General features: G+C 32.8%; 1 protein-coding gene across 1 annotated transcript in view; it reads right to left on the bottom strand.

Moving 5' to 3' along the window:
• The window catches only part of LOC129226932 (dual specificity mitogen-activated protein kinase kinase 6-like), a 50,158-nt gene that overhangs the window by 1,880 nt on the left and 20,457 nt on the right, over window positions 1-27,821 (bottom strand). Inside the window, exons 2-7 of the mRNA XM_054861561.1 lie at window positions 23,111-23,198; window positions 20,189-20,354; window positions 19,024-19,143; window positions 15,384-15,500; window positions 15,055-15,234; window positions 6,594-6,671 (exon numbers count right to left, since the gene is read on the bottom strand). Of these exons, the coding sequence (XP_054717536.1) occupies window positions 6,594-6,671; window positions 15,055-15,234; window positions 15,384-15,500; window positions 19,024-19,143; window positions 20,189-20,354; window positions 23,111-23,175 (726 nt within the window). The 5' untranslated portion in view covers window positions 23,176-23,198. The remainder of the gene's footprint in view (window positions 1-6,593; window positions 6,672-15,054; window positions 15,235-15,383; window positions 15,501-19,023; window positions 19,144-20,188; window positions 20,355-23,110; window positions 23,199-27,821) is intronic.

Here is a 27,821-nt window from a genome sequence, read left to right as displayed (position 1 = left end):
ACAGAAAATGCTTAGTTCAATTGTTATCAAACAAATTAAAACAATTTAAATTATAATATTTTTCATAAATCATTGTTACAAAACATATTGATTTTACATAATGTTTTCTTATTTAATATATATTTTTTAATACAGGACTAAAAGATCACTAAGAGTTATTGCCTGCCAATCAATATACCGATTTTACCTTACCCTCTCAGATTTTGATGAAATTTGGTACAGAGGTAGTGTTATCTCTCACATAAAAAAATGTAAAAATTTTTTTGAAAAGTACGAAACGGTTTTGAAGATACAGCATTGTAAAAGTACCAAAAATAGGTCAAAACATGTGAATGATCCAATTTTCAAAATGACCTAGAATATTTTTTTTTAAGATAGAGAGCTGAAACAAGTGCCATTGGACAGCCTCATTAATGACCTTTCCAATGATATGCAACATGATTAGATTTGAAAATAATTTTTTTTAATTAAATTAAAATTTTAATTTTAAATTTCTCAAATGCAGCATTTCAATTTCTTCAAAATATTTTGAAAAATGTTTATACATTACTGAAATGGCTGTAGAAGTTTCAAGATGGGATCACTATGGGTTCATGTGGAAATATTTCATTGAATATAGCATTGTTATATCTAAAACACTATCATCACATAATGCAGTATGTTTTAGGTAGAGGAAGATACTTATCCAAGGTATGAAATCAATTCTATTTGAGTTGGATTGTGTCAAGTAATTGATTGCAAGAGTGTTTTCTTGTTTGGAGTTGTTATCTGTGTTTGTGAGGGGGGGGGGGGGAGGGATTTAATTTCACTTCCCTGAAATTCAGTGTTCTTTAATTTGTGGCATAGTTTTGATAAATTTGGGTTAAAGTTTGAAAGTAGAATTACTCCATGTTTTTAAGCTACTGGTATTAGATAATCAAATTCTCGATCACTATCTTCATATTTTTGTAAGCAATGCATTATATACCACATATGAGTTCCATTCTGACCTGCCAGTATGCAAGGTTTAGACTTAAGTCCAGCAAATTTAACAAAATTTACCTTTGCATCGGAATTTTTTTTCTGTTTATTTTATGTAAAACTCAAATTGCAGAGAATCAACCTCCTAGATGATTTGAATTTTCCCTACTATATGTTCGTGTTTGGATATATAATCTTTTACTCCTGGTAGCATTCAGCTTATGTCATCCGATTCATAAAAGGTCTTTAAGTTTCCTGCAATTTTAATTGGAAGATTTTCCTCAAGTTTTAGGGATCGGATACCTTTATCCTGCAGGAGTCGCCCCCCCTCCCCCAACCCCATTTCTTCATCACGTAAATAGGAGCTGTGAAATATCACATAATTTTTCATACTTCGTGACTCAGGCCTCATTTTTTTTTTTTTTTTTTTAAACATCAGGAGTAAAAATGGAAAATTTAATTTTTAGAATCTTAAAAAGTGTTTCTCCATTTGTTTCAGTCTTGCTTTCCGAAGGTGTTTTAATTTTGTAAAAGGTTTCCATTTTGATGCAAAACTAATCTCTTTTGATATTATTTGATATGAGCTTTCTGATTTGCTTTTATCAATCCAGGATTTTCCAGTTTTTGTTTTGTAACATTTAATATTTTAACAGTTTCAGAGTTCTTAGGAGTAAAGATTCAAATCTTTAGAACCTTAAATATCTTCAACTTGCTGGCTTATTTTATTATCTTTTTTTGGAAAGAGACAATTGTTTTTTGGAAAATTGATAAATTTTGGTATTTAATTGAATTTTAAAGCCTTTGTCTGTCATCCAGTCGGAAACATATCTTTATTTCTTTTTATCTTTTACTGTGTTATCTTCATTTTAAAGTAAATTAAAACACTGCATAGTCAAGTATCTTCAATTACCCAATTTTTAAATTTAACAATATATTTACATCATGTCCAATTTCGATAAACACTTGATACATCTAGGCAATTTTTAACATTATAAAATACATTTATTTTGGGAACATACAATTAATTAGAATTTAAAACTAAAATTTTAATTTCCTGTCCCTCATCATAATATAACTGAAACTCAGCATATTCACTATTTCCTTGGTAATGAAATAGACATATGTGATTCAGAGCTAATCAGATTGAATACTGAGCTTGAAACAAAGGTTTTTTTCTTTACAAAATATACCTAGACATACTCATTTTTTGATCCAAGATTTTCCAAGGATGCGTACAATTTTGGTCATTCTTACTTAGTAAAGCCTAGTAAAAATTTAGCAAGATATGATAACAAAATTTTTAATTTAATTAAATTTTCATCTTTCTTTTTCAATTTGGGGAATTTATGTCTTAATGATTGTTAAGCATACTTAAAGAATTTCTTAAATATAGCAAATTATCATTCAAATGACTAATAACTCATTTTTATTCAACTATCCTCCCCCCTACCCCTTTTAAAGCATCAATTACAAAGCCATAAAACTTATTAAATAAAAAAGAGATTGAAAAAGAAACCGATTTCATAGAATAAGATATTTGTTAAACTACTTGTATTACATTATTTATCTTTAATCAACTATTCAAAATAGATTTAAAATATTAAGTGATTCTACTTTCAAACTTTTATCCACATTTATCAGTACTATTCAGCAGGTTTAAAATAATAATAAATTTTGCAAACAAATAAATAATTTTTGCAAATAACAATAATAATAAAAATATCAAGAAAACCTCCTCCCAACCCCTTCCACAAACACCTAGACACCTAGAATAACTCAAAACATGGAAATACTCTTGCAATCGTTTACTTGACACTATTCAACTCAAATAGAATTAATTTCATGCCTTGGATAAATGTCTTCCTCTACTTAAAACATGCTGAATTATGTGATGATAGTGTTTTAGATCCAACAATGCTATATTCAATGAAATATTTCCACATGAACCCACAGTGATCCCATCTTAAAACTTCTACAGCCTTTCAGTAATGTATAAACATTTTTCAAAAAAAAAAAAAAAAAAATGAAGAAAATTGAGGAAATGCATTTTGAGAAATTAAAATTTTAAATTTTAATTTAATTAAAATAAATTATTTTTAAATCTAATCATGTTGCATATTATTGGAAAGGTCATTAAAAAGGCTGTCAAATGACACTTGTTTCACCTCTCTATCGTAATTAGAAAAGATTCGAGGTCATTTTGAAAATTGGGTCATTCACGTGTTTTGAGCTATTTTTAGTACTTTTACGGTGCTGTATCTACAAAACCGTTTCGTATTTTTTATAAAAAAATTTATATTTTTCTATGTCTATATAAACACTATCTCTGTACCAACATAATTCTATGGAGCATGAATTTGATTATTAGAAGTTAAATTATTTAATTTCCTGTAAATGGTATCCATGATATCAATTGAGAAACCCAGATCCAAAGCGTTGTACTTAAACATTTTTTAATTGATTGTTCAAATACAGTAGGGGAGACTGCGGATACTTGATCCCCACTTTACTTTATAATTTTTCTTTCTTTGCTGCAAATTATCAGTCCCCCCCCCCCCAAGTATGTGAACAAAGGTAATTTTTTCCTCTATCTGACAGTATTTTTTTAAGTTGAATTTAAACAGATAGTTTTGGTAAAATAGTTGATTTCAAAAATTTCATAAAGGGATCATGTATCTCTACATCAAGGGATACATAATCCCTTCATGGGGGATACTGATCCCACTGAGAAAATACATAGACTTATCATTAGATCGGCAATTTACTAATGGATTTTAGTTTTTGACATAATGTTTCTAAAAAATAACACTATTTCTAATTTTCTTTATTAGATTACAATAATGAGAATACAAAATAACATAGTTTCAAATTTCATTAAACATTTGCAAAAAAAATGTACACAACCTTCATGAACTTATGGATGCTTTTGATCAGTAACTTATTATCTAATACAGTTGTGAACAAAAAAAAAAAAAAAAAAACCTACATTTTATAAATAAAACTAACAATCTTTTTAAAGTAACGTAATGAAGCTAAAATTACAAAAAATAAGAAAATAGGATGACAAGCACGAAAATCATCTTGTTTGCTTCTTGTCTTGTAATAATAAAATTAAGAGTTTCATCAATTGAATTAATTTTAAAAAAGAGAAGAAAGCCTGGCATATGTTTTCAAAACATAAAGAGTCCAACGCAAACAATTTGTTTGTTGTAGTTCTTAAAGTTCCGCTCAACCCAACTGGATGTGTGTCAATTTTACTTATTTTTCACACATTTTGTCAATTTTTCAGGAAAAATAGATTGATTAAGCATATTACCTTTTCGCTTCAGAAAACTTATTTCAAACTCTAGAAATGCAACTTTGCATTCTATCTGCTAATGGGGCTATATAATGGGCAACTCACTTTTTTGTTGTAAATTTAACTATAGCAAAATTATTTTTTTTCCCTTTCAAACAAAGGTTTGACATCTATTCAAACTTGTTCAAGCTCATTTGGCTGACATAATTTATCAGTAGAATTAGTTTATGTTTAGATGTTTGAGGTGTTATGTGGGTTACAAGTGCAAACTGATATTTTTATTGTTTAGCACAGGGTTCGTACTCAATTTCAGAAATGAAATGAAGGACTTTTGGAGGAGTTTTGAAGGAGTAAAATGATATTTTGAAGGAGTACAACGAGCGTCATTAAATGATGTCGCATTTTTTTATTTGACCCTCTTCCCCTTTATCACAAAGTGTCACACTTCACATAACTCCTCCTCTTATCACATGTCATATATTTTATAAACATATTGTTACAATAACTGTGTGATGTCACTTTTTGTCACCCTCTCTCTTCTCCTTGTCACAATTTTATGAGCACGTCTCCCCCTCAAGGCATGACATCACTTGTGGATGACCCTCTGTACAATATCGTTACTACGATTTACTAAACAATTGTTTTTTGAATACAATCACTTAATATAGTACATCTATTTCTGTATTTTTAAATATTTAAATAATAATAAGACAACCTGACTTTTGCTACTGAGAGTGGTGGAGAGGAAAAGAATAATCATAAAACTTGAAAAAATAGCCAAGCACCATTTACGCATGTTTTACTTCACATATGAATTGTCTTAGTCATCTAATAATATTTTCACCTTCAATTTTTATGACTTAACTGATCAATTTGTGAATCACAACTTTATGAAAAAAATAAATGTACGAAATTGCTACATTAAAATTGCCCTTGTGAGGAAGAAAAGTTGTCGATCAAAGTGTTTTAAGTTACTGTCATAGAGGAAGATTATGTAGTCTTGAACTAAAAAAGAAGGAGTTTTGAAGGAGTTAAACCAAAATGAAGGAGTTTGAAGGGCCCTTCAAAAAATTTCCTAAATGAAGGAGTATTGGAGGAGTTTTGAAGGAGCGTACAAACCCTGTAGCATATTTACTGTATATAGTGATTGTTTAAATCTATCACTCAAACTATGATAAATTTTATTCTGTTAACATGGTTTTGAATGTTAAAAGATAATGTCAATTAAGTAAACAACAGTTATATTGTTTTCATTGCATTTATATTGTCATATGGATACTTGATCCCTGAGATCATGTATCTTTCTAAACGAAGGGATCAAGTATCCCTAATATGCGATTTTTACAAACATACTTGTTCTATTATTAACAATCAGTGGCAATTTACAAAAAATATTTTTCAATTATTAAAGACTCTGTCTATACTTTAACATTACACTTCGATATTTTTTTTAAGTTGTATTTAACGGATAATATAAACTTCGGAATGCTTTCCTAAAAAAAAGTTTCCCTTGGCACATTCAGACAATCATTTCTTGAGCTAAAACAAAATGGATGAAAAAAAAAATGTTGCCAGTTTTTATATACAAGTATAACTTTAATAAAATTGTCAGGTTTCAAATCTCTATTCAATGATTTTGGTACATTTTTGGCTATGGGATCATGTATCTCCAGTCTCCCCTGTGTTTGATTTGGACACCATGTATGATGTAAATGTATGTAAAAAAAAAACTAAACAATTTTCTGTTTGAACCTTTTATAATTTACAAAAGAAAAAAAAACTACTTTCTGTCAAAAGAATGGTTTAACAATTTACAAAAATCATCCAACCCAATAGTAATGGTTGAGTTATAATTTGATTTGACTAATTTGGTTAATTTTTGGTGTTTTGCACAAGAAAAGCTACTCACAGTTATGAAACCGAAAAGCTACTTCTTTCATAGTAAAATTTCTATGTATAGTTACTGTAATTAGTACTGTTAAGATGTTTTGAAGAATAGGCCTTGTTACAGTCCTAGGTAACCTTTCATTGAAATTTGTTTCTAAATCATGCAGTATAATAGCACCTAATAGGCATACTAGTATTACTATCTTTTGCTCCAAAACAGAGGAAATGCCCACATTCCATTGGTACTGGTTATCTCCAAATTTTTAATTTTAGCACTTACATTTCTTTGATTCTCATTGTCTCATATTATGTAATCACAAAGGGAAAATTTAAGCACATAAATCTATTTGCAATGGATGAAATTTCTCAAGCCAAAGCTCAGACAGTGATTTCCAATGTTAAATAGGCATTACAAAGATTAAAGGTATCAATGTCCACAATGACTTACCATTGTTATTCCTAAACTCCAAACATCAGATCGTATGTCATAACCCTGCTGATTAGCGTCAGGATTTATTCTTTCTGGCTAAATTAAAGATACATAGCGGTAAATTAATTTTAATACTAAAATTTCAAAATAAATTAATTAATTATTAAAAAAGCTGAAAATCAACTTGATCAGACAGAAATCAATTTCTAACAAAACAATGAAAATTCAAAATTTAATATTGAATAGTAAGGTTGTTGAAGAGGGAAGAGTAAGGTTGATTTAGCATGTACAGTTTGACTATTTAGGGTTTTTTTGACTTCTTGAGTCGAAAACCTTCTTTCATATTTAGTTTCCCAAAGTAATCCTAGGACCCTTTTTAAGAACATTTTAAACATTTTTTGAATTTGGACATTCGTCCCTTCTTTAGAAAAGTTTGAAGCACTTTTTGAAACAGCTTTCAAAAAATTTTGTGAGAACACTTATTTGATTCAGCACACTTTTTTGCATCATTGGAAACACTTTTTGAACACTGCCACGTGTCTCTTCTTTTAAAACACATTGTAACACAGTTTCTTGGACATTTTTTACAGTACTCTTGACCCCCCCCCCCCAACCCCTTGATTATACCAGTAGTTTTTGCTGTTAATTTTACAGTAATATCGTGGGGCAGCTGTCAATTCCCGCTGGAAATGGACAGCCTTGGACCAGGTAAGTTCATTCTTTTTCTTGGCATTCTCGGCAAAAACCGATTGCGATTCATTCCAACAAAATTTCTAGTAGTATCACATTGAGATATTCCATTGATTGGTATTTAAAGAAAGATGTTGAAATTATATTTGAAAGAAAGAAAGCAATGATTTCGCAAGTGTGCTCAAATGTGTACCCAATCTTAAGTTTAACAAATATCCCGAACGGGACACATTTGAAGCAAATTTGGATCATAGAGGCTATGAGAAGCAAAGGGATGCAAGTGGACATTTTCAAGTTTTGAGTAAAACATGTTTAAAGATTAGCTCCTAGGTAGGCTTTCATTGAACTTTTTTTTAAATCATGCTGTATAGCAGCAACTAAAAGGGGTACTAGTACCATCTCTTGCCCCAAGACAGAGGAGAGGTTCACCTGCCATTTGTACTGGTTATCTCCAAATTTTTAATTTTGCCACTTACATCCCTTTGCTTCTCACTGTCTCATACGTCAGTACACTTTATTTATTTAGTTATTTTTACAGAGCAAATTTGGAGCACATTTTAGTGCACTTGCACATTTAGGTAACTGGAACATTTTTTATGAATTAAAGGGTTCCAAATAAGTTTCCAATGTGTACTGGAAATTTGCAGTGTAGTGGCTGCATAATGTTGCAGCAATGTATCTCGAAAAGTCAGGAAGTTGTGTTCAAAGGACAACTCCAAACTTCGAAAGATTCTGGTTTTCAAATTTTAGAGCATTATTTAAATATTATTAAACATGCTTAAAATATTTTTTCCTGAAGTTTGTAGCAGACCTCTTGATAGGCTCGGCGGACCCCCCAAGGAGTCCGCAGACCACAGTTTGGGAAGTCCTGCTTTGATATTTTCCCTAATTTTGTTTCAAATATTTGGTTGGTTTAATTACTTTAATATTTGACTTCAAAAAAAAAAGGTGGTTATCAGTTCTTGTCGTATGTATGTTTTTTTTTTCTTTTTTTTTTTCATGTCAGCTCATAGAATTTTCTTTCAGGTTCCCACTCATCCAGCAGATTAAAAAATAAGGCATTTATGTGGCACATTTTCAACTATATGGGATCACTTTACACCATGTGCACAACAAGAAATTTTTCACACATTATTTGCCATAACTGCTGATCTACAGTGGAACTTGTCTATCTTGAATCTCGAGGGTTCAGGAAAAATATCGAGAAAGACAGGTCTCGAGGTATGGAGGTTTTGATTGATGCATTTAACTCCAGCGACTATGAGTTGTTCAAGCAACACGTACATTGTCAGTGAACTGAATAAAAATATGATGTACAAAAAATATAATAAATAAATTAAACAAATAATTCATAACAATCTAATGCAATACCATAATACATACCTCAATGAAAAAAATCTGTTAACAAAGGTTGATGATTGACAGTTTTTGTTTCATCTACAATTCTTTTTAATTTCCCAATTGCTGTAAGTTCTGCTTTTGATTCTTCCTTCTACTACCCGCCCTATACTCTGTCCCTTATCTTTTTGGTTTTTCAGGAGAAATAAGAACACCACATGTCCAGTTAGTCAACTTTAAGTAACACATTTCATATCTCCCTCCTCTTGTAGTACTGTGGGCCAGTCAGTGTTTGTACCCTGCATTCGCTCTTTCCCTCCCCTCTCCTCTCCTTGACCCAGGCCAGGTATTGTCCCCCGTTATTTCTAATTTAGGGCTAATCTCCTACCTACTTTTGTTCTTTAAACAGTGAAAAGAAAACAAGTTAGGACAGCAAATTTTGAAATTCGAGAAATAAATGTTTTACGCATGAAGTTTTCGAGAAAAGCAGGGGCAAAAATATGAGAAATTAATTAAGATTGGTGGAAAGTTAAAAAATTCAAGATTTGCAGTTTTTCCAGATACACAGGTTCGACTGTATTCATAGTTTCACTCGGGAAAAATTTGGATGTATTTTAATACATTTTTCCCCACAAATCATATTTTTTTACAAGTTTTTGAAGGACACTATCTTAAATTGTGAAACATTAACATTTGAGAAAAGAATTTTCCTTAAAAATTACTAAAACTATATAAGAAAATTTGTGCATATAATTGCCTTTAAAATGAGCAATTATATAACTCTGTTGCTCCCATAGAACTTGAATTAAATACTTTAAAACACTGCTGGCAAGTAAAAAAAAAACATGGTGTTCACAAGAAATTTTTAATAATTAATTTTACATCAACTATGAATGATAGATTAAAAAAAATCTTTGCTAAATTTAAGACGACGAAGATGAGTAAGGTTTCTGAAAGTGTCGAAAAAATCCGAGCAGGTCAGGTTTCTTTTTTTTGGTTATTTTGACATATGACAGAAATCCTACAAAATAGAGTCTTTGATTTATTTTAAGGGCTTTAGACAACTAAATACGGTCTTTATATGGGCCTCCACAAACAATGCTTGAAAATATAGCCTTTTGAGGGCCCAAAAGAACCCTGCCGTTTCTGAACCATATTGACTTTTTTTAATGGATAGGGGATGGTCAAACTTAGGTCTAATATCTTTGCTTGACCATACTTGTTCTTGAGAAAAAAATTAATGGATAAAAATCAGTAAATTTTTCCTATAAAGTGATGAAATGTAAAACACATTGCAAAAACAAGTGGTTGAACCTCACATTAAACATTAATACTAGTTAGTAGAATCATAATGGGAATTTTGAAAGAAGTCTTCTCTGAAACAAACATGAAATTCAGTGACTGCCATTGTTGGTCATCTAGTGGTATTTTTAACTTCATCCATGCCACTAATAGATAATGGGGCCAAGTGAAGAGTTTTTATCAAGAGCATGGGTGCAAGTTTGGTGATGTGTTCAAGACGGAAAATATTTTCAGCCCCCCCCCCCCCTCTGTCCGCATGCGTGCTTAAGGAAAAATTTATGTGCATAAATGTTGCAGATTTTAACAATGCCAGTTTTTGAAACTGTTTGATTTGAATTTTAAGCCTTTAAATTGTAACATTTCAGCATTTTGATATCGTAATTCCAAACACCTAAAAACCGCCAATAACGGGGGGTCTGGGGGGCTCTCCCCCAGACTTTTTTTTTAAAATTGAAGTCCAAAAAACGCAATGGTAGGCCATTTTGGTAAAGTTCAGGGACTTTTACATCAATTATTTCAAGTTGATAGTCCCAAAATCACAATATTGGGCAACCTTCAAAAATATTAGAGAAAGAGGGGGGGGGGGGGCGCTCTGGGCTCTCCCAAAATTGAAGCTTTAAAAACGAAATTGTAATAAATCTTTCATAACGTTTTTTTGTTTTTGAATGCATTATCGAAGGGATGGAGTTCAGGAACATTCCTTCGGCAATATTTCTAAATTGAAGTTCCAAAAACGCAATTTTAGATGATGTTGGATAATGTTAGAGGTAACACCGTTCGCAGCTCCTCGCAATTAGTTTTTTGCCGATCGCAATCATTTTTATTGCAGCAATAAAATCGCTTGGGACATAAGATTTTCACTTTTACAACATGAATTAGTTTTGATCGGAAAGTCTACCCAAGGTAGCGCCAATAAACCAGAAAAAGGAAAGGTGGGGCGGGGGAAGGGTATGGGCGACTAATGATAATGAACTGGCACCATTACCCCACAGTTTTCATTTGAAAAAGAATTTTTAGGTGGAAAAGGTGAAAGGAGAAAAAGGTGGAGAAATTAGCAATAAAAAAAACCGCTTCAGTGAAATAGATATCTTTTTTAAACGAGGTACACTTTCCAATGTTTATTAATTAAAAAAAGAAACAGGGGAACTGAATCCTTACCCCAAGCAGGGCCTTCGAATCACATCCTTCTTTAGGTACTCAAATGTAGCCTAAAATGGCTTTTTTAATATTTCAGCATCAAAAAATTTTTGGAAGAGAACTCCCGAACCCCCCTTCCTCTGAGCTCACCACAAATGCCCTCAAGTTGAATTTGTAAGGCTTCAGTTTCTAAAATATTTTCTGGGAATAGTACCCCTCTTACCTATAAAGATGATTTACGACTGCCTAAAAGTTTTAGTACTTTAATTTCGGAAACTTTTTGAAAGAAGCTCCCTACACCCTTCCCCCTTAAGTCATCCAAAGATAGCCGAAAACAGAGCTCTTAAAATTTCAGAAACGGAAATATGTTGACCTAACAAATTTTGTCTAACTCCCGCAAGGAAGGTAAACACCAAGTTTAGCAGATGCCATTCGGTTTCACATTTCTGTAGCTATCAAGTGAATGAAATGTCAGAATTCAAGTTGTATGGCTAAATCATTTTATTTATAATTATCCAATAATTAACAACTGTAAAACAAACTTTAACATGAGTAAATGGTATAAACAAGTATGAGGAATTTCAACACTCAAAAACATCCTTCATGTTCCAAAAGAACATCCTCCAAAAAAAAACATTTGACACCCTAACATGAATTATCCTAAAAATGTTTCAAAAAATTTTAAGTCCCTAACTCTCATGGCGAAATTCTAAAAGCCATCCCCTAAGTGCAGGACGTCGCCCCAACAGCGAACGATCCTCTCAAAAATACGACTATCGTCAGTCGAAAATGAGAAACGCGAGCAGAAGAAGTGATTTCCTTCTCATTTCCCCCTGCTTATATAATACAGCGCACTCAATGCACGTCACGCCGGATATGCCTACGTAAGAGCTCAGGCTGGATGCTTCCAGAACATTCGATTTGCCGCGGAGCTATCGGGAGATTACATCATCTCCGCTCGTGCTCTGACGTCACATCTTTCTTCCTGACGAAACACGTCGTTCGAAGTCGTTCTGATGTTTACAGGTTGATTCTCCCGTATGCGAATTGAAACAAGCATCCTTTAAGGGACAAGATTAACTGCCTTTTCATTATTAAAGAAATACAAGTGAGTAAAAACATTTACACTTAGTTTTCACTTAGCTTTCAAAATGAATTGTTGAGAATATTTCTCAAATAGACATTTTTGGCTATCAACATATTTTGGGCTGAGCGGCGAAACCCCCCCCCCCCCATCTCTCATTGTGTTTACTAAAGGTAGTGTAAGTTTGTGTTTAAGATTTATTTTTCTCTTAAAAGAGCAACTCCCCTCCCCACATCGCCAAAGACAACTCTAAGTTTTAAGACTTCAATTTCGAAAATGTTCCCAGAAAGACCCCCCCTTCCCCCGAGTTTCCTAACTCTTAACTCACTCAAAATAGCCAAAATAGTATTTCAATACTTCAGTATGACGAAATTTTCGAGGGAGAGAGCCCCCCCCCCCCCCCGTCCTCATTCCCCTAAGTTCACTAAATTTGACTTAAATTTACGGTTCTCTTCATCACCGAAGTTTTAAGAAATTCAGTTCTAAAATTTATTGACAGAAAGCCTTCGAATTCCCTGTTTTTAAGTCCTCCAAACATTACCTAAAGCTAAGTTCTGAGTATTTCAGCTTTGAATATTTTTCAGGGAAGGGGGACCCCGAACCCCAAAACCGTCTAAAGTTGCGCTTTTAAGACTCAAGTTTCAGAATTTCGCCTAAAGAGCGCCCTCTCGCCCCTCTTGACGTTGCCAAAGACAGCCTAAAAATTTTAAGACTTCAATTACAAACACGTTTCCGGAAAGGGTCCCAAATTCCCTTTCTCTTAAGTATAGCCTCAAATAGCTACAAAACATTTTCATGTTAGAACACCACAACCATCTCTCATCAATTCACCAAAGATTGCCTAAATTAGTGTTTTTAAGATTCCAGTTTTCGATTTTTTTTAAACCTCCTCCTCCCCACATTTACATCATTAAAGACATCCTCAGGGCCCGCTTAAGATAGCAGGGGGCCCGAGGCCATATGCTTTTTCGGGGCCCCTGTGTAGTCAAACCTTTTAATTTTAGCCATTGGCGAAAACAGTTTTAGCTATTGTTTTTAAAAACATCAGCCATTTGGGGGCCCTTAAAAAAGGGGGCCCTAGGCCACGGTCTAGTTGGCTTATTCAGTAATCAGGCCCTGGACATCCTAAACATTTGACTTTTAAATTTTTAAGAGTTTGCAGAGGATAAATCCCGGACCACTCCTAGCTTCAAAAATGGTTTTCAATTCGGTTTTCGATATTTTATACTGGAGCTCTTTAGTAGCCCCCCCCCTAGACTGTTTAAGATATAAACTTTTTAAGACATCAGTATCGTGGATTAATTTGCGGACTTACCCTCTTTGCAAGAGCAGCATTTTTTCGCAAACTCGTGCTGCTTTTATTTTTCTGGTTTCTTTAATCTCCCCCCCCCCCTCCCCTACCCCATACTTCCATTCTAGCGAGTGCTAGATTGAATGACATTGGAATTTAATGATTCTTCAAGTCTTTGTCAAAAATGCAGGAACGGTTGCAGATCGGTGTTTTAAGCCGGCAGCAATCACTCTCAATCGGTGATTCTGATTCGACTCTAAGACATTTTAAGAGCGCACATAATTTTCATTTATGCGTGTAAAGTTTGTAAAAAAAAACGAAAGGATGATCGAAAATAGCAAGGAAAAAGGCTAAATTTTCAATTAGAGACGATTATTTCGAAAATTCAGGGAGAATAGCAACCAACTACGCAGTCTGCAACGCAGTAAGTTGGAAATAACAGAGCTGTACCTAAAAAAAGTCAAACAGCGCAAGTCTAAAAGACACTCCTCCAAAAGCACGTTGCAAACAAAACAAGCCCATGGCGGAAAATCAAGAAAATGTCGATGTCAATTCGTGGTAATAGAACGGTCCAGTAATATTACAGCATATTTTTCTAACACTCAATTTTTCTTTTTTAAGTAAAAACTGAAAGAAAGTCATCGAATTTCTTTCCGTCCCGATCTCCGTCTCGAAAATTTGTCCAAGACGGAAGGTCTTGCACCCATAATCAAGAGTAACTTCTATTGGTGTGAAATATAAATTAGTTTGAAAAAGCATTAATATTTAAACAATTCTAGTTAAATTAACAGATAAAATAAATTTCAGCAGGCAACACAGATTAGTTTTTATAACAGTGCCAATCGCTTAAAATTTCAAATATATTAATAGTTTTTTTCTTAAATTTCTACAAAAATACATGGTGAAGTTTTGTGCTGGTAACATCATACTATATCTGAAATGCATTTATACTAAAAAGAATAAAATAAAAATATTAATAAAATAGTAAAAAATAGAACTGACTTCAAGACTGCAGCTGGAAATTGCTTTAAAAAGTAAAAATAATTTTATTTTTTGAAAACCATTAATACTACCTTTAATTCATTTCCATAATTCAATTACAAATATAATTTTAATGAACCCAGGTTCATCAAAAACATTTGAATAAATTACATTGATATTTGTGTAACGGTTAAAAACGTTTCGTTCTTAAAGTCTAGGGGTTATTCTGAAAAATGTAAACAAAATTTTGCTACCCATCATTTCAACAATTTTTTATGAGCTGACTTCAAAAATCATGCTTAGAAGTATTGATGGGGTTTAAAGGATAAAATGATTTTTTTTTTTACTTTTCAGAACAATTTCTAGCTGCAGTTTTCAAGTCTTTTTTTTTTTTTCTTTACACTTTTATTTGGCACATAATTTTCAAAGAAAAAAAACATTCAAAAGTCATCTTCTAACTTGTAATGAATGTACAGGCTGATAAAAATTTTTCCAATGAAAATATCTTTATAATTTTTAACTTCTCATGCATTTTTATACATTTAAGTTTTTGTTTTTTCAATTTCAATTGCTCATAAAAATCTGATGAGCTTAAATAATTTAACATTTTCATTTTCAGCAGAATTAATTTTGAAAAGTCAATCCAAAAGTCTCACCGCCATGTAAGGTTTACACCCAGCTTCAATTGTTTTGGCAAGTGAATCCACAAGTTGACCTGAAATTCCAAAGTCACACATTTTCACAGCCCCACTTCGATTAATTAAAATATTGGATGGTTTAACATCTCGATGGATGACCCTTAACTGACTCTGTAAATAATGCAAAGCACTCACTACCTGAAAAGGAAAATTACACAAGTGTAGTTATTATATTTCAATATCAATTAAAAAAATAAAATAATATGTAGAAAGATGCAATTATTTAAAAGAAAAAATAATGTATGTATTTAAATAAATGCAAAAAAATAACAATGTAATATACATACTGAAAAAGCTATTTTTGCAAGTACTTCTTCCGGGATACTTTCTCCCACATTATACACTTTTGGATAAAATTTATCTAAAGATGTATCCATGACTTCCATGCAAATCCATACATCACCCTAAAAAGTTATAGCAAATATTTTCAAAATGCTAAGCAATATTATTCATCAAAGGCAATCAGCTTTTTGCTGAGCCTGATTTAAGTGTAAGCCCGAGAAGCACGGGCTTTGGGGCCCCCTAGCTTGGAGGGCCCCGCAAAAATAACTGTTTTTTTTTTCATAATGAATGTTTTCATTTGTTTTGCACTATAATTATTTTCCAAATATTTTTTTCTAGTTTAAGTTTAAAAACTAAATTGTTATTGCTGGCTATGTTTTAACAAAGTTTATGAGTTCAGAAAAAACTAACTCTCCCCCATGGAGTGAGAAAACTATTTGGAGTGACATCTAGTGTAGAATGAGACCACTCAGATGTCACTCCATGTTAGTAGGGACTACTTTATGCTGCACCATTACAATTACTGCTTAAATAAGGCATTTATTTTGTTTTAGTTGATTTACAATATTTCAAGATGTTTGAATCTTTTATAATTGTTTATTTATATAAGTTTAAAATTACAAATACATTATACAATGACATTATGAAAACATATATATATATACATCAGGCTCGGAGTAATTGCCGATTACAAATTTGGAATCTGAGTAATAGATTACATTTTTGTGTAATCATGGGTAGAAGTGACTGACTTGTCACATATTTTCCACAAAAAATATAGGACAAATATAGGATACATTATATGAATAATTTTGCTATGAAAAAAGAAATAATACATATCATATATTATTTAGTTATTCTTATCAATGATTTTGTTTTAAAAAAAAACCCCTAAACAAAACTATAACTTACATCTGAAATGAATTTCTTGTAGTTGAAAGAATAATTTTTGAAAAAAGTGTACTTTACAGTAAATAACTAAACAAAATTTGAACAAAGATAATTTTTATTTTTTCTTTCTCACTCATGACCCAAGTACTAATTCCACTGTTCTTTGGTTTTATATCTAAACTGAACCCTTTACCACTTGTATTAAGAACAAACAGAGCTTCCTTTAGTGCACCTTGCACCAAAATTTGTACAATTAATGTCCTCCTGGTTCAACCCCTCCACACGAAACTTTGTTAAGCGATGCAATTTTGCAATAACGATTGAATATTAGAACATTCCGTTTAGAAAATGCACTGAACACAAAATATACCAACGAAAACCATGATGGAAAACAAAACAAACGGCTATTGCCCCCCCCCCCCCCCCAAAAACGCAAAATTCTAAAACCAACTACAGATTTAGTTCTCGAAACTCCACCCACTAATAGAATGACGTCGCATTGCTGTAGCCAATGAGAGAAGATGCCTGTCGTAGGATTTACTCAGTTGAGTTTTTGGGGATATTTCGATAATTGGGAATCTGGCGCAGTCGTCTTATTTTTGGCGTAAATAATTTTATTTTGGTAACCCTGCTGATTTATAGTAACCCTATGTGAATAGATGTTTCCTTTCTCTCTGTTTAGATTTGCAATGAAAAATACCTCTTGTGCAGGTGCTGGAGCCAAAAACTGACGCCAATTAAGAATGATCGCCAGATTCCCAACTATCGAAATCTTCCCGAGTTTTTTAATTTGAAATTCGTTTGGGCTCGTACTTTCAGCGAAAAATCCGATGTCAGAAAGTTTATTTACTGTTCCTTTTAAAAGATATATTGGGTAAAAAATGGGAATATAGGAAATATAAGACATTTTTCAAAAATATAGGAAATATAGGACGATTTTGATGCTTTTTTTGAAAATATAGGAAATATAGCATATATAGGACTACTTCGACCCCTGTATAATCATAATCTGTCAATGAGATACTCTCGTAATCGTAATCAAAATCATAATCAGGCTTTTCATGCAAAATCGTAAATGTAATCTAAGTAAAATAATCGTAATCTGACCTTGTAAAATTGATTTAATAGTCTTATGTTTCTATGTTTTCATGTGCAAATATAGCTACAAAATAAAGAAAATTTATAGCACAGCTGCATTGCATTACGGATTTATAAGGAGTTTTTAGTCGGAGAATTTTCTTCTAAAGTAAATAACTGACAGCTTATTATGTATAGTAATTGTTTTTTGGGAATTAATTTTATTGAAAGTTACAAATTAAAAAACAGTATGATTTAAAAATGTACTTAAAAAAAATAATTCCTTAAAAATGGATTCCATCTTTATGTCAGGTATTTTTTTTTAAATATCTAAATTTTATTTTTTGAAATTTGTTCATACATTTTTGCTTATAAGTGCTTCATATAAATTCACAATCAAACTGTTAAGAAAATGCATTTTTCTTGCCAAGTAATCCATCAAAAAATAAAAACCCAATTTTAATTTTTGAAAGAATCCTCATTTTTTCAAGTTATGAACAGACATGACACTGCAAAAGCACTTGTTTTCACGAGGCTTTAATATTCACGAGCCAGTTGTAATCTCGAATATTTAAGCCTTGCGATCTATTTCAACTTTATACATACAAAAGTGACTGGCACTGCCCATTGCCCATATAAAATTCATGAAATCACCGATATCTTCATTTTCGCGAAAATAAGTTACAGTAAAACCTGTGAAGTTGACCACCCTTGTAAGTAGACCACCTGTCTAAGTTGACTGACCGATTCTATCAGGCACAAAAATAGTCATTACCATATAAATCAAACTCTGCAAGTTGACCACCTGTTTAAGTTGACCACTAAAGTAGTACACAGCAAGTGGTCAACTTACACAAGTTTTACTGTATTTTACAATACTAAATTTTTTTTATAAAAATGCATACTTTTTATTCATTAATAGGTTTACACCTTTATAAAATGATGCTGTAGTACGATGAACATACATTTTAAATCATTTATATTCGAAATGTACAGGTTTACAAATAATAAGATTTTTTTTTTTTAGTTGGTATTTTTGTTTACAACTCGTAATTTAGTTTTTTACGAAATTGTAGAACACAATCCATAAGTGATAAGAACGCCAGTATAGCACCGCGCTCTTGTTTTCGTCTCACCTCTGGCATCAAACCGGCATGCGATAGATCAGCCTGTCTTCTATAGGAGCTCTAGTTTTGAGAAAAATGCGCTTGAAAAAAGCTAATGTGAATGTTTTCAAATCTCCACAGTCACTTAAGTGAACTAATCGGAATTTTTCACTGAAATTTCGGTCAAATATTCTTGAATAGTTTTACTAACAGTTTATGACATTAAAAAAAAAAAAAGTATATTTTTTGACCCGTCTAAACTGGTTTCCCCCCCTTAAAGTAATTTTATGGCAATATATCTTATAGCTCATCATCATTCAATAAAATAGTGAGGCATAACTAAGGGATTTGAATAGATGAATGAACATACAGAGAGAAATTCTGATTAATGAATGATCAGCAGTTAAGTAAATCTTTCAATCAATTTCAACATCACAGGAACATCTGAAGTGATTTCAGAATCAAACTCATAAACCAAGAGTACTTTGTAACAAAACCAAAAAATGCCCTAAGAATTGTCATAAATATTTTGCATCAAAGTAAAAAACTAAGGAAATAGAAATTTCTTTACCTCCCTAAACAGAGCTCCATAGAACTGTACTGTGTATGGACAAGCACTGCTTCGCATCGATATATCTAAATCCATCAACACTCGTTTCTGTTCCTCTGTATTCACAGTTAGTGTTATCCTCTGAGAAGAACAAATAAAATCGACAAAGTAAATTTAACAATGGAATGCAAAAAAAATTAGGGACATTTTTAGTTCTAAAGTTCTCAAATGCAATGCAAATCCGTAATTGCTTTTGAGCAAGTAGCTAATAGCCGTCCTTTTGTATTTCATAATACAGGGTAAGCATGAAAGAATATCACGGTTTTAAGAATTTTAAGTTCATAAACTGTTACACTTACCACTATAAATGATACATGAAAATGAAGGTAAACTGTCGAAATTTCTTTTAAACGTATGTAACTACTTCAACGTGCACGTTCCGCACCAGTACAACCAGAAATTACTTCCGGAAGGGGTTTTGGTCACAACAGTCCTTACACATGTATTAACTACTGTATTAGGATTGGAAACAATGTTAAAATCAAGAGCTCTGGAAGGTGTTTCTATGCCCAAACCCCATCTCCTCAGTCCCTGCCCCACGTATGTTCCGTAAAAGTGGATTGGTCATGCAGATGATGACATTATGAGTAGGCCGGCCAGATCCCCAAACCTAACCCCATATGTTCTTATTTAAAAAAATTTATGGTGTTTCGTCAAAGATAGTGTATATACACCACCATTGCCTATAACATTGGAAGAACTGAAAGATCGCATATGTGTAGCATTACAAAAAATTGACAGTGAAACACTCCAAAATGTGTGTTATAGATGTGTGTTGTGTTACAGAAGGCGCACACATTGATCATTTGTGAGTGAAAAGGAACTTGGACAGTTTATCTTTATGTACAGTTTATTTTTATGTATCATTTACAATGCTAAGTGTAACAGTATATGAAATATAAATTCTCAAAACCAGGATATTCTTTTATGCTAACCCTGTATTAGTGGATCAAACAAATGACCAGTATCAGTAAGGTGACTATTTATATTTTTCTCTTAAAATTAGTCATTTGAAATAATAAGAATAATAACAAACAAAATCACGGATTTCCGGTCTTCCAAAAACTGGGTCCAACTTCGTGATGTTGCTTAGTAACCACTTAAAAGGGAAAGGAGAGATAATTACCTTGACAGCCATTTCTGTTCTACTTGGTCTATGCAGCATTTTTTCTACAAAACCGTACGCTCCTCGTCCAAGTTCACAAATTACTTCTAAGTCATCTGCTTCAACTTCAAAAACTCTGTCATCAACTGTTATTGTAGTTCTTTTGTCTAAATTCCTCGGTGGAGTCCTAAAAATAAATAGAATGTCAATGGCAAAATATTGAAAACGTTTAAAACTTGATTTCATATATACAGTTAACGAATGATAAAAACAAACCTCTACATCATGCTTTGTGTAAAGTAAATATTCTGAAGAGTTGAAGTGTACTTAGTGAAACTAGCTTAAGAAATGTCTTTGTTTACTTTTGTGAGGCATTGTGGCTACAAACTATAGGACACCATTTATTGGTAAAATCTCTGTAAAAACCTTTTATGTATGAAAAATATCTCCTCACTCTAAGGCATTATTATCTTGTATTTTTGTTCTTTTTACACATTCAGTATACAGTAAACTTTTGATTATCTGCAGAATAAGGTGGCACAGTACCCACGGATAAGCAAATTTCATGTATAATCTTCAAAATGGGTAAAAAATTATATTAGTACGACACAATAGCTTAAAAAAATCATTAACATTCACATGCATTAAACTCACAACTGAAACAATACCAGTGTGTGTAAAACATGTATGTAAAAGCTAAAAAAAGATAGCTTATTTTTGCAAACGGATTACCAGGGCTTGAGCTGAGTTCAAAAGCTCTTCAGCAAAAAAGGGAAAATTGGGAAAAAAAAGCTCTTGCAAAATGCTAAAATGTTGATTAATGATGATTAATGAATATGTTTATATATATTTTTAACGGCCTTAATGCGTTTCATCTCCAGTTGAAAGCGAAATATTCTAGATTTAACCAAAACACCTTTGAAGAAATAATAGACAGCAGCTAATATTTTTTCCAATTTTAACTAAAAAATTTAGAATTATATTTAGCATAGAGATAATCCAAGTTTGATTTTTTAAACATCAATAATGCATTTATTCTGGGGATATAATACCCATTAAGACAAAGTATTATTGAATTTAGTTGTAGTTTAAACATGTAAGCTAAAATTTATAATCAGATTAAGTTCACTATTGTCATACTTACTTCCTCTCTTGGATCGTACAACGTTTTTGTTTATTATTCCTTTTTCCTTTTTTTGAGCAAAAATGCCTTGCTTCATTTTCGTACTTTAAGTTGTATTTTAGCATTTTGCAAAAATTGCGACTCTAGCAGGAACTTTGTGGATTACACACATACGCAATGAAATAGGGCAAACAGATCAAGCTACATTGCACCAAAAATGTATAGGGGAGGGGAATTTTTTCCAACAGAACTAGTCTGATCACTCGTTTACTCGTCCGTGTAAGTTGCGTAGCTCTGAAAGTCAGTAAGGAGTTAAAGTCGGTAAGGATCCCAGATCTCAGATTCAGATTTCAACTAGACAGGTTTTACAGACTTAGAAAGGTTTAATGTCATTGTAAAGGAAGAGCAGAAAAGAAACAGGGATGTCTAAAAATAGATTTTGTATATGTTAAGTTAAAATGGGTGTCTTTATCCAGATTCAGGTAATCATCACAGATTCCTTTTTCATAGTTTCTGCACTGCAGATAAGCCGGCCCTGGATAGTCGGCAGTTTTGAGTGTTTTATTACACTACAGGGTCTTTCGTACATACCACTACAGGCGGCAGGCGGTTTAACCAGTTGGAGAGGTTCTGAAGATGGCTCTTTTTTCATGCAGAACAGGAGCTGAGCTTCGTGACCAGGACATATCAAATGTGTCCCATTCACCATTAGAGAACACAGAGAGTTTCCAACCGGCTGGCTTCGAACCAATGATCCTTCAGTCACTAGTCAACGCCTTAATAATCAGACCATCATGGCAGAGTTTCTGCTATGGTTGCAATTTTCGCAAAATGCAAAAATACTATCTAAAATATGAAAATGAAGTAAGTAATTTTTGCTTTTTTGCTCTTAATAAAAACTAAATAAAGAAACGATTCCAGAGAGAAAGCTAGCATGGTGATATTCAAGTTAATTTTATTAGAAATCTTAGCTAAGGTGTTAAATTTACTAGTGGGTTCAACAACTAATAGTTTTAATGAGCATTACGTCCCTCTGTACTGCATGTATTGGGGGTGGAGCGGACCAGTTCATTTTTAAGAAATAAATTTGTGTTTTCCCAGTAGTAAGAGTACAATTCTGATTTTTTATTTCAAACAAAAATAGCTACTGCATATTTATTTCTTTAAAGATGTCAAGGCTGATCTTTGAATTTAATTTCCAACTGTGGCAGTTAGAAAGATATGTGAACATTAACCTTCGACATTTTGGCATTTTGCTAAAGTTTTTTTAGTTTTTTTGCTAAAGATTTCTTGAACTCAGCTTAAATCCCACACCATGGTCACACATTCCATGTAATATTTGCTATCAATGGTGCAATTTCAGACCTCAGATGCAAACAAAAACTCTTCATTACATTCTAAAAGGCTATTCTCTATGTTCATTATGCTTTTATAAGTGCATGAAAGTGATTAAAAAATTTGCATGAAAGAAGTAAATTGCTACCACCATGCATACACGCACCGATTCTTTTGAATTATCAAAAAATATCAATTATGTAGTAGACATTCGAGGACATAGTTTTGGGTCCACACAGGGCGGACGACGGCCATGTATGCCAAGTCATAAACTAGGGGCCCGTCCCTTAAGGGGTATAGGCTCCGAATTGGAGTAGTACGATTTTGACAAGTTTATGATAGGAGAGGGACAAGGTGACCAAACTGACAAGAGACCCTTAGTCTGCCTTGTACTCGGCAACCTTGAGTCCACAACAAATTTTTAAAATTTTGTTATAAATTTAGTAAGCAAGGGAAACATAAAAAAACATAATTATAAAGCTTACACTGGTTCCTGATTGCTTCCTCCTCCAAGGTTTACTTTTAGTCCTGGTCTTTTCTTTCCTGCCATATTTTAAAAGTTACTTGACAGTTCTGCAAAAGAAAACACAAATGTAAAAGCCGAAAAATTTTTAGTGTGCACACATAAATAAAAATAATAATAATCAGTCTTTTCATTAAAACACTACAATGATTCTTGGGGAAAAGCCAGTTTTTTTTTTTTTTTTTCGAAAAGCTCCAATCCACTGAGTATCTTGGGGGTTTAATTGGGCTTTTTCAAGTTTGCTATGTTTTTTTTTTTTTTCAAAACTTTCAGGGTTTTTTTTTTTGATTTGTAACGGCTTTATCAAAATACGAACTGTCTCAAGACAGATTTGGTAGTTTAATCTTCTGAGGAAAATTCAGGAAAAACTTTACTAGTAAAACCAAAAAAAAAACACTCTTTTCGCCGTGCAAAGGCAGCCATTGCAACTAGTCGACAAATATTTAGCAGAGCAGCATCTCTCAAGGAAAGACAATTTTTTAGCTTGGTGGGAATCGAGATAACATAAGTACTCCGTTATTTGGGTCATTCTTTCTCCATGTGGTGACTGGAGCAGAATAGTCCCAACATAGTCCATGCGTGTCGTAAAAGGCGACTAAAATGGATACCCAATCTAAGGTATGAGGCACCGTGCTGATGGATGGATGGCATCTGGGTTGTATGATGTCTAAACCGTCCACTGGAGGAACTGAGTAATTCGCCTTGCACTCGTACAGGGTGGTTGTGGGGTGTTGACCTTTTACCACCGCTCAGTTCCCAGCTCCTTTGGAGCTGGATACTGGCTTGAACGAGAGAACCAGCAACCTTGCTGTTGGAGAAGGTGAGGGTGCAGGAATGAAACCCACCGACTGCTAAGGGGGCATATCTGCAACCCACCGACACTGCAGTAGGGGGGCAGGGGGTACTAATTTATGCACAAGAATGCAATAGGCCCAGGCAGGAGGGGGGAGGCTGTTACAGAAGGTATAAGTCACTGGGCCAGTCATTCTTGAGAAGGTAGGAGAAACCAAACGTCATCGATTGAAGGTTTCGACTCCTTCCTCTGCACAAACTGCTGCATCTTAAACCACAGTTCTACGCTCAAGCAGTGTGTATGTTTAAGATGGCTGTTGTGAGAGAAACCTTCCCGTCGGAGAGGTTATCTCGTGATGACATTGAACATATTCAGCTTGTCTTCCTAAGGAGGACAGACTTGATTATCTCTGAGGATTACATGCCAGAAATGCAGTAGGCTTCTTAACAAAAATAGTATCAGGAAGGCTTTTAGTCTTCATACTGGTTTTACACCTTAAAACGGCACCTTTGTATAATGGGTGTCAGTAATGACTCAATTTGCGGAGGTCACCTCTTTAAGGAGGAAACTATTACTCACACCCTGTATGATTGTGAAGTGTTTTCTGCCTACAGGTTTGAACACCTTGGTCATCATTTGCTTGAACCATGCGAGATTCATGATATTCCTATTAGGTGTTTGCTGAATTCTGCTTCAGTTACTGGTCTGTTTTAAGACTTCTGTTTGAGGACTAGTACAATAGACCTCTGGTCACAGTGCTTGATTCGGTTGAGACCCCCTTTCATTCACTTCATTCATGGGTCATTCTTCAAAAAGTGTAACTTTTCTATCACACGCCTTTTACAGTAAAAACTTTAAGGAACAATTCGTTTAGCTAAAATTTTTAATTTCATCAAACATATATCTATTTAAACCTGCCAACAATTTTTTATTAATAATTTTTATTTTAGAATATTTTTAGTTCACAACATGTGAATTCTCACCTCCTTGCCATGTCACACACCTATGTGACTGTTTTTGTTGCTTAATAACTTGTTTAATTAAAAGTATATACTTATTTATTTATTCTTCCTTTCACAAGTGTCTCAAATACTAACTGTTTAAGTATATTTAATTTTTACTTCCTTTTACAAAAAAGGAAGTATTGTATTCGCGAAAAAATTTTCACTCAAAAATCGCCCTTAATTTCCATTTTGCTCACCCCCAAATGAATGTTGAGTTTTTTTTTCGATTCGACCACATGCGGAAAAGTGCCTAAGAATGTATAGACACGCGAAATATCCATTTTGACCATCACCGAGGTAATTACAACGACTTTTCTCGTGACGTCTGTATGTATGTGCGTATGTGCGTATGTATCTCGCATAACTCAAAAATGGTATGTCCTAGAAAGTTGAAATTTGGTACATAGACTCGTAGTGGGGTCTAGTTGTGCACCTCCCCTTTTGGTTGCTTTCGGATGTTCCTAAGGGGGTCTTTTGCACCTTTTTGGGGGGAAATCATTGTTAATTTCGATGTAAACTCAAGTGGCGTTATAATTTGTCGGACACTTGGCGATATATCGCCAGTCTTTTGGTCGCCAAGTTTTGTCGCCAACTTGGCGACAAATTTGGCGGAGTTTTTTTTTTTTTGGTTTCAATTTGGCCATTGTTGGTGATATTTAGAGAATAAATATTGAATCACATTAAAATAGCGAATAATGGGGAAATGACATTAAATTGGAGTAAAAGGAAGTCATGTGATGCACACATCAGCTCGTTTAACATTGTGTTTTAGTTCAGTTTAGAAGGACAAGAATTCATGCCACACAATAAATTCTCACCTTCGTTACCAAAACACAAAATGCAATTCCTCATTAACAAGTGACAGTAATGACATCAAATTTTATTTTCCATGATGTACCTAAGGGAGCCCCCTTGTTTATTTTCAGCTGTAGTTGAAGTTGTGAGATTTTTGTAGAAAAACAAGAAGAAAGATTTTGCGTTATAAACTTACGGTTACTCTGACTTCTCACCTCTGTGAACTTAAATTTCAGGGATGTAAATTAATGTAAAAAAAGAAGTGAACATGTTTTCATATGCTTAACATGTGCAGATTGTAACAACAAAGGGAAAACAAATTCTGTGAAAAATGTATCTATTAGGCCTACATTAATGGAAAGATCCTCACCTCCGTGACAGACCTTAACAATGTCATTATTTCTGAGGTGAAAATAACTGATGGAGGGGAAATTTATATTAATATTATAAAGATAGAGGGCGGATTTTTGTGTGTTTATATGTTTGAGGTAATCTCGGGAACCACTGCTTCTATTTGAAAAATTCCTTCACTATATGAAAGGTGCTTTCTTACTGAGCGACATAGGCTATAATTCGAAAAACCCGATAAATAGTCCTTCTTTTATTCCAATTTATTCCCAAATTTCATATAAATTACCAAATATGGGAGGGCAATTCCACCGTTACGGACGTAACAATCACAGACTTTAAACACGCATAATTTCAATTAGGTTTCATAAAAAGCTACAATTTTTTTTTCTGTGGTATAGTTTGGTGTTATTAATGCTATCAAAAATTTGGGTGCAGATTGCTTTATTACAAAAAGTAACAAAAATTAAAAACTGCCTGTTACGGACGTAACTCAGAAAACAGCAAAATGTATACATTGTCATACAATTGCTAAAATTCCTGTGAATTATTCATAGATTTCTAAAATTTTCTTTGAAATACTTAATCTAGAGATTTCAAGCTTTCTAAAACCATAAAGTTTTCATAGATATTGTTTGTAAAATTTATGATAAAAATTTATATATTTGTTACGGATGTAACAAAAAAGTGTTATGGACATAACATGTCTGATATGCTAATTGCACAAAGCAAATAAAAGCTTAAATATACTAATAATTTTTGTTAAGAGAGTGCAATGGTCTAGATTAACACATCATTTTGACCTTTTAAGTTACACTTTGATAGTTTTTAAAGATTTGGGGAGGTAGGGAGCAGTCCACGTGCATATACCGCCATGTAAATAAATATAAAATATAAATTGGTGCGTCATAAAAAGTAAAATTATCCAAGGAGAAATTAAGCAAAACAAAAGTGGAATTATTCAGTTACAAATAAATTTTTCAAATTTTTAACATTAACATGGAGGGAGAGGGGGGGGGGGGCTTCTACAAGGGAGAACTTTTACAGTTTGAGGATTTTCGATGATTTTCTCTATCTCTCAACAAACATATTAACTGCCAAATTTCTTTTAAAATTTAACAGTTGCCTATGATTTCAATCGCTTTTAAATAGAATTGACACGTTTTTGCCAAAGGAGGAAAAAAACGGTTCAAACTGACATCGGAAAAATGCATTTTGGCCAACATTTGCCTAAGTAATTTAAATCTTGCTTCAAAACTAAATGTGTTTTATTTGAGGATCAGATGTAGCTAATTTAATATTTAGTACTTTAAGTTTTAAACTATAAAATATTCAATGCATCAATGAAACAGTAATCTAAATATTTTTTTTTTTTTTTTGTGGAGAGTAAATAACAATAAAAAGTAACTCTCAGTAACTTTGGTTTAAACTATTCAGCAGGACAAATTCTTACCTCTAAGTTAGTTTTTAAATAATATCAATTTGGCTATGCTTTCAGAATGATAGAAGTTTGAAGAGAAAAACTATAATTAATATCTAATATAAATTTTTTTGAAAAAGAAAAAAAAAACTTTATTAATGAAAATTACCCACAAAATGCTTTGGATTTCATTTTGTTAAATGATCAAGTAATTTTCACAAAAATCTACTGGGAGAACACTATTTTTTTGTGTCATAGTGTATTGATGAAGCAAAGTTTGAGAAATTAAGGAACCCTCTAGAATATTTTTTAT

This window comes from Uloborus diversus, chromosome 7 (assembly GCF_026930045.1).
Source record: "Uloborus diversus isolate 005 chromosome 7, Udiv.v.3.1, whole genome shotgun sequence".
NCBI classification, from domain to species: Eukaryota; Metazoa; Arthropoda; class Arachnida; order Araneae; family Uloboridae; genus Uloborus; species Uloborus diversus.
The sequence above is the reverse complement of the archived record's forward strand: the minus strand, read 5'-3'. Positions and strand labels throughout refer to the sequence as shown.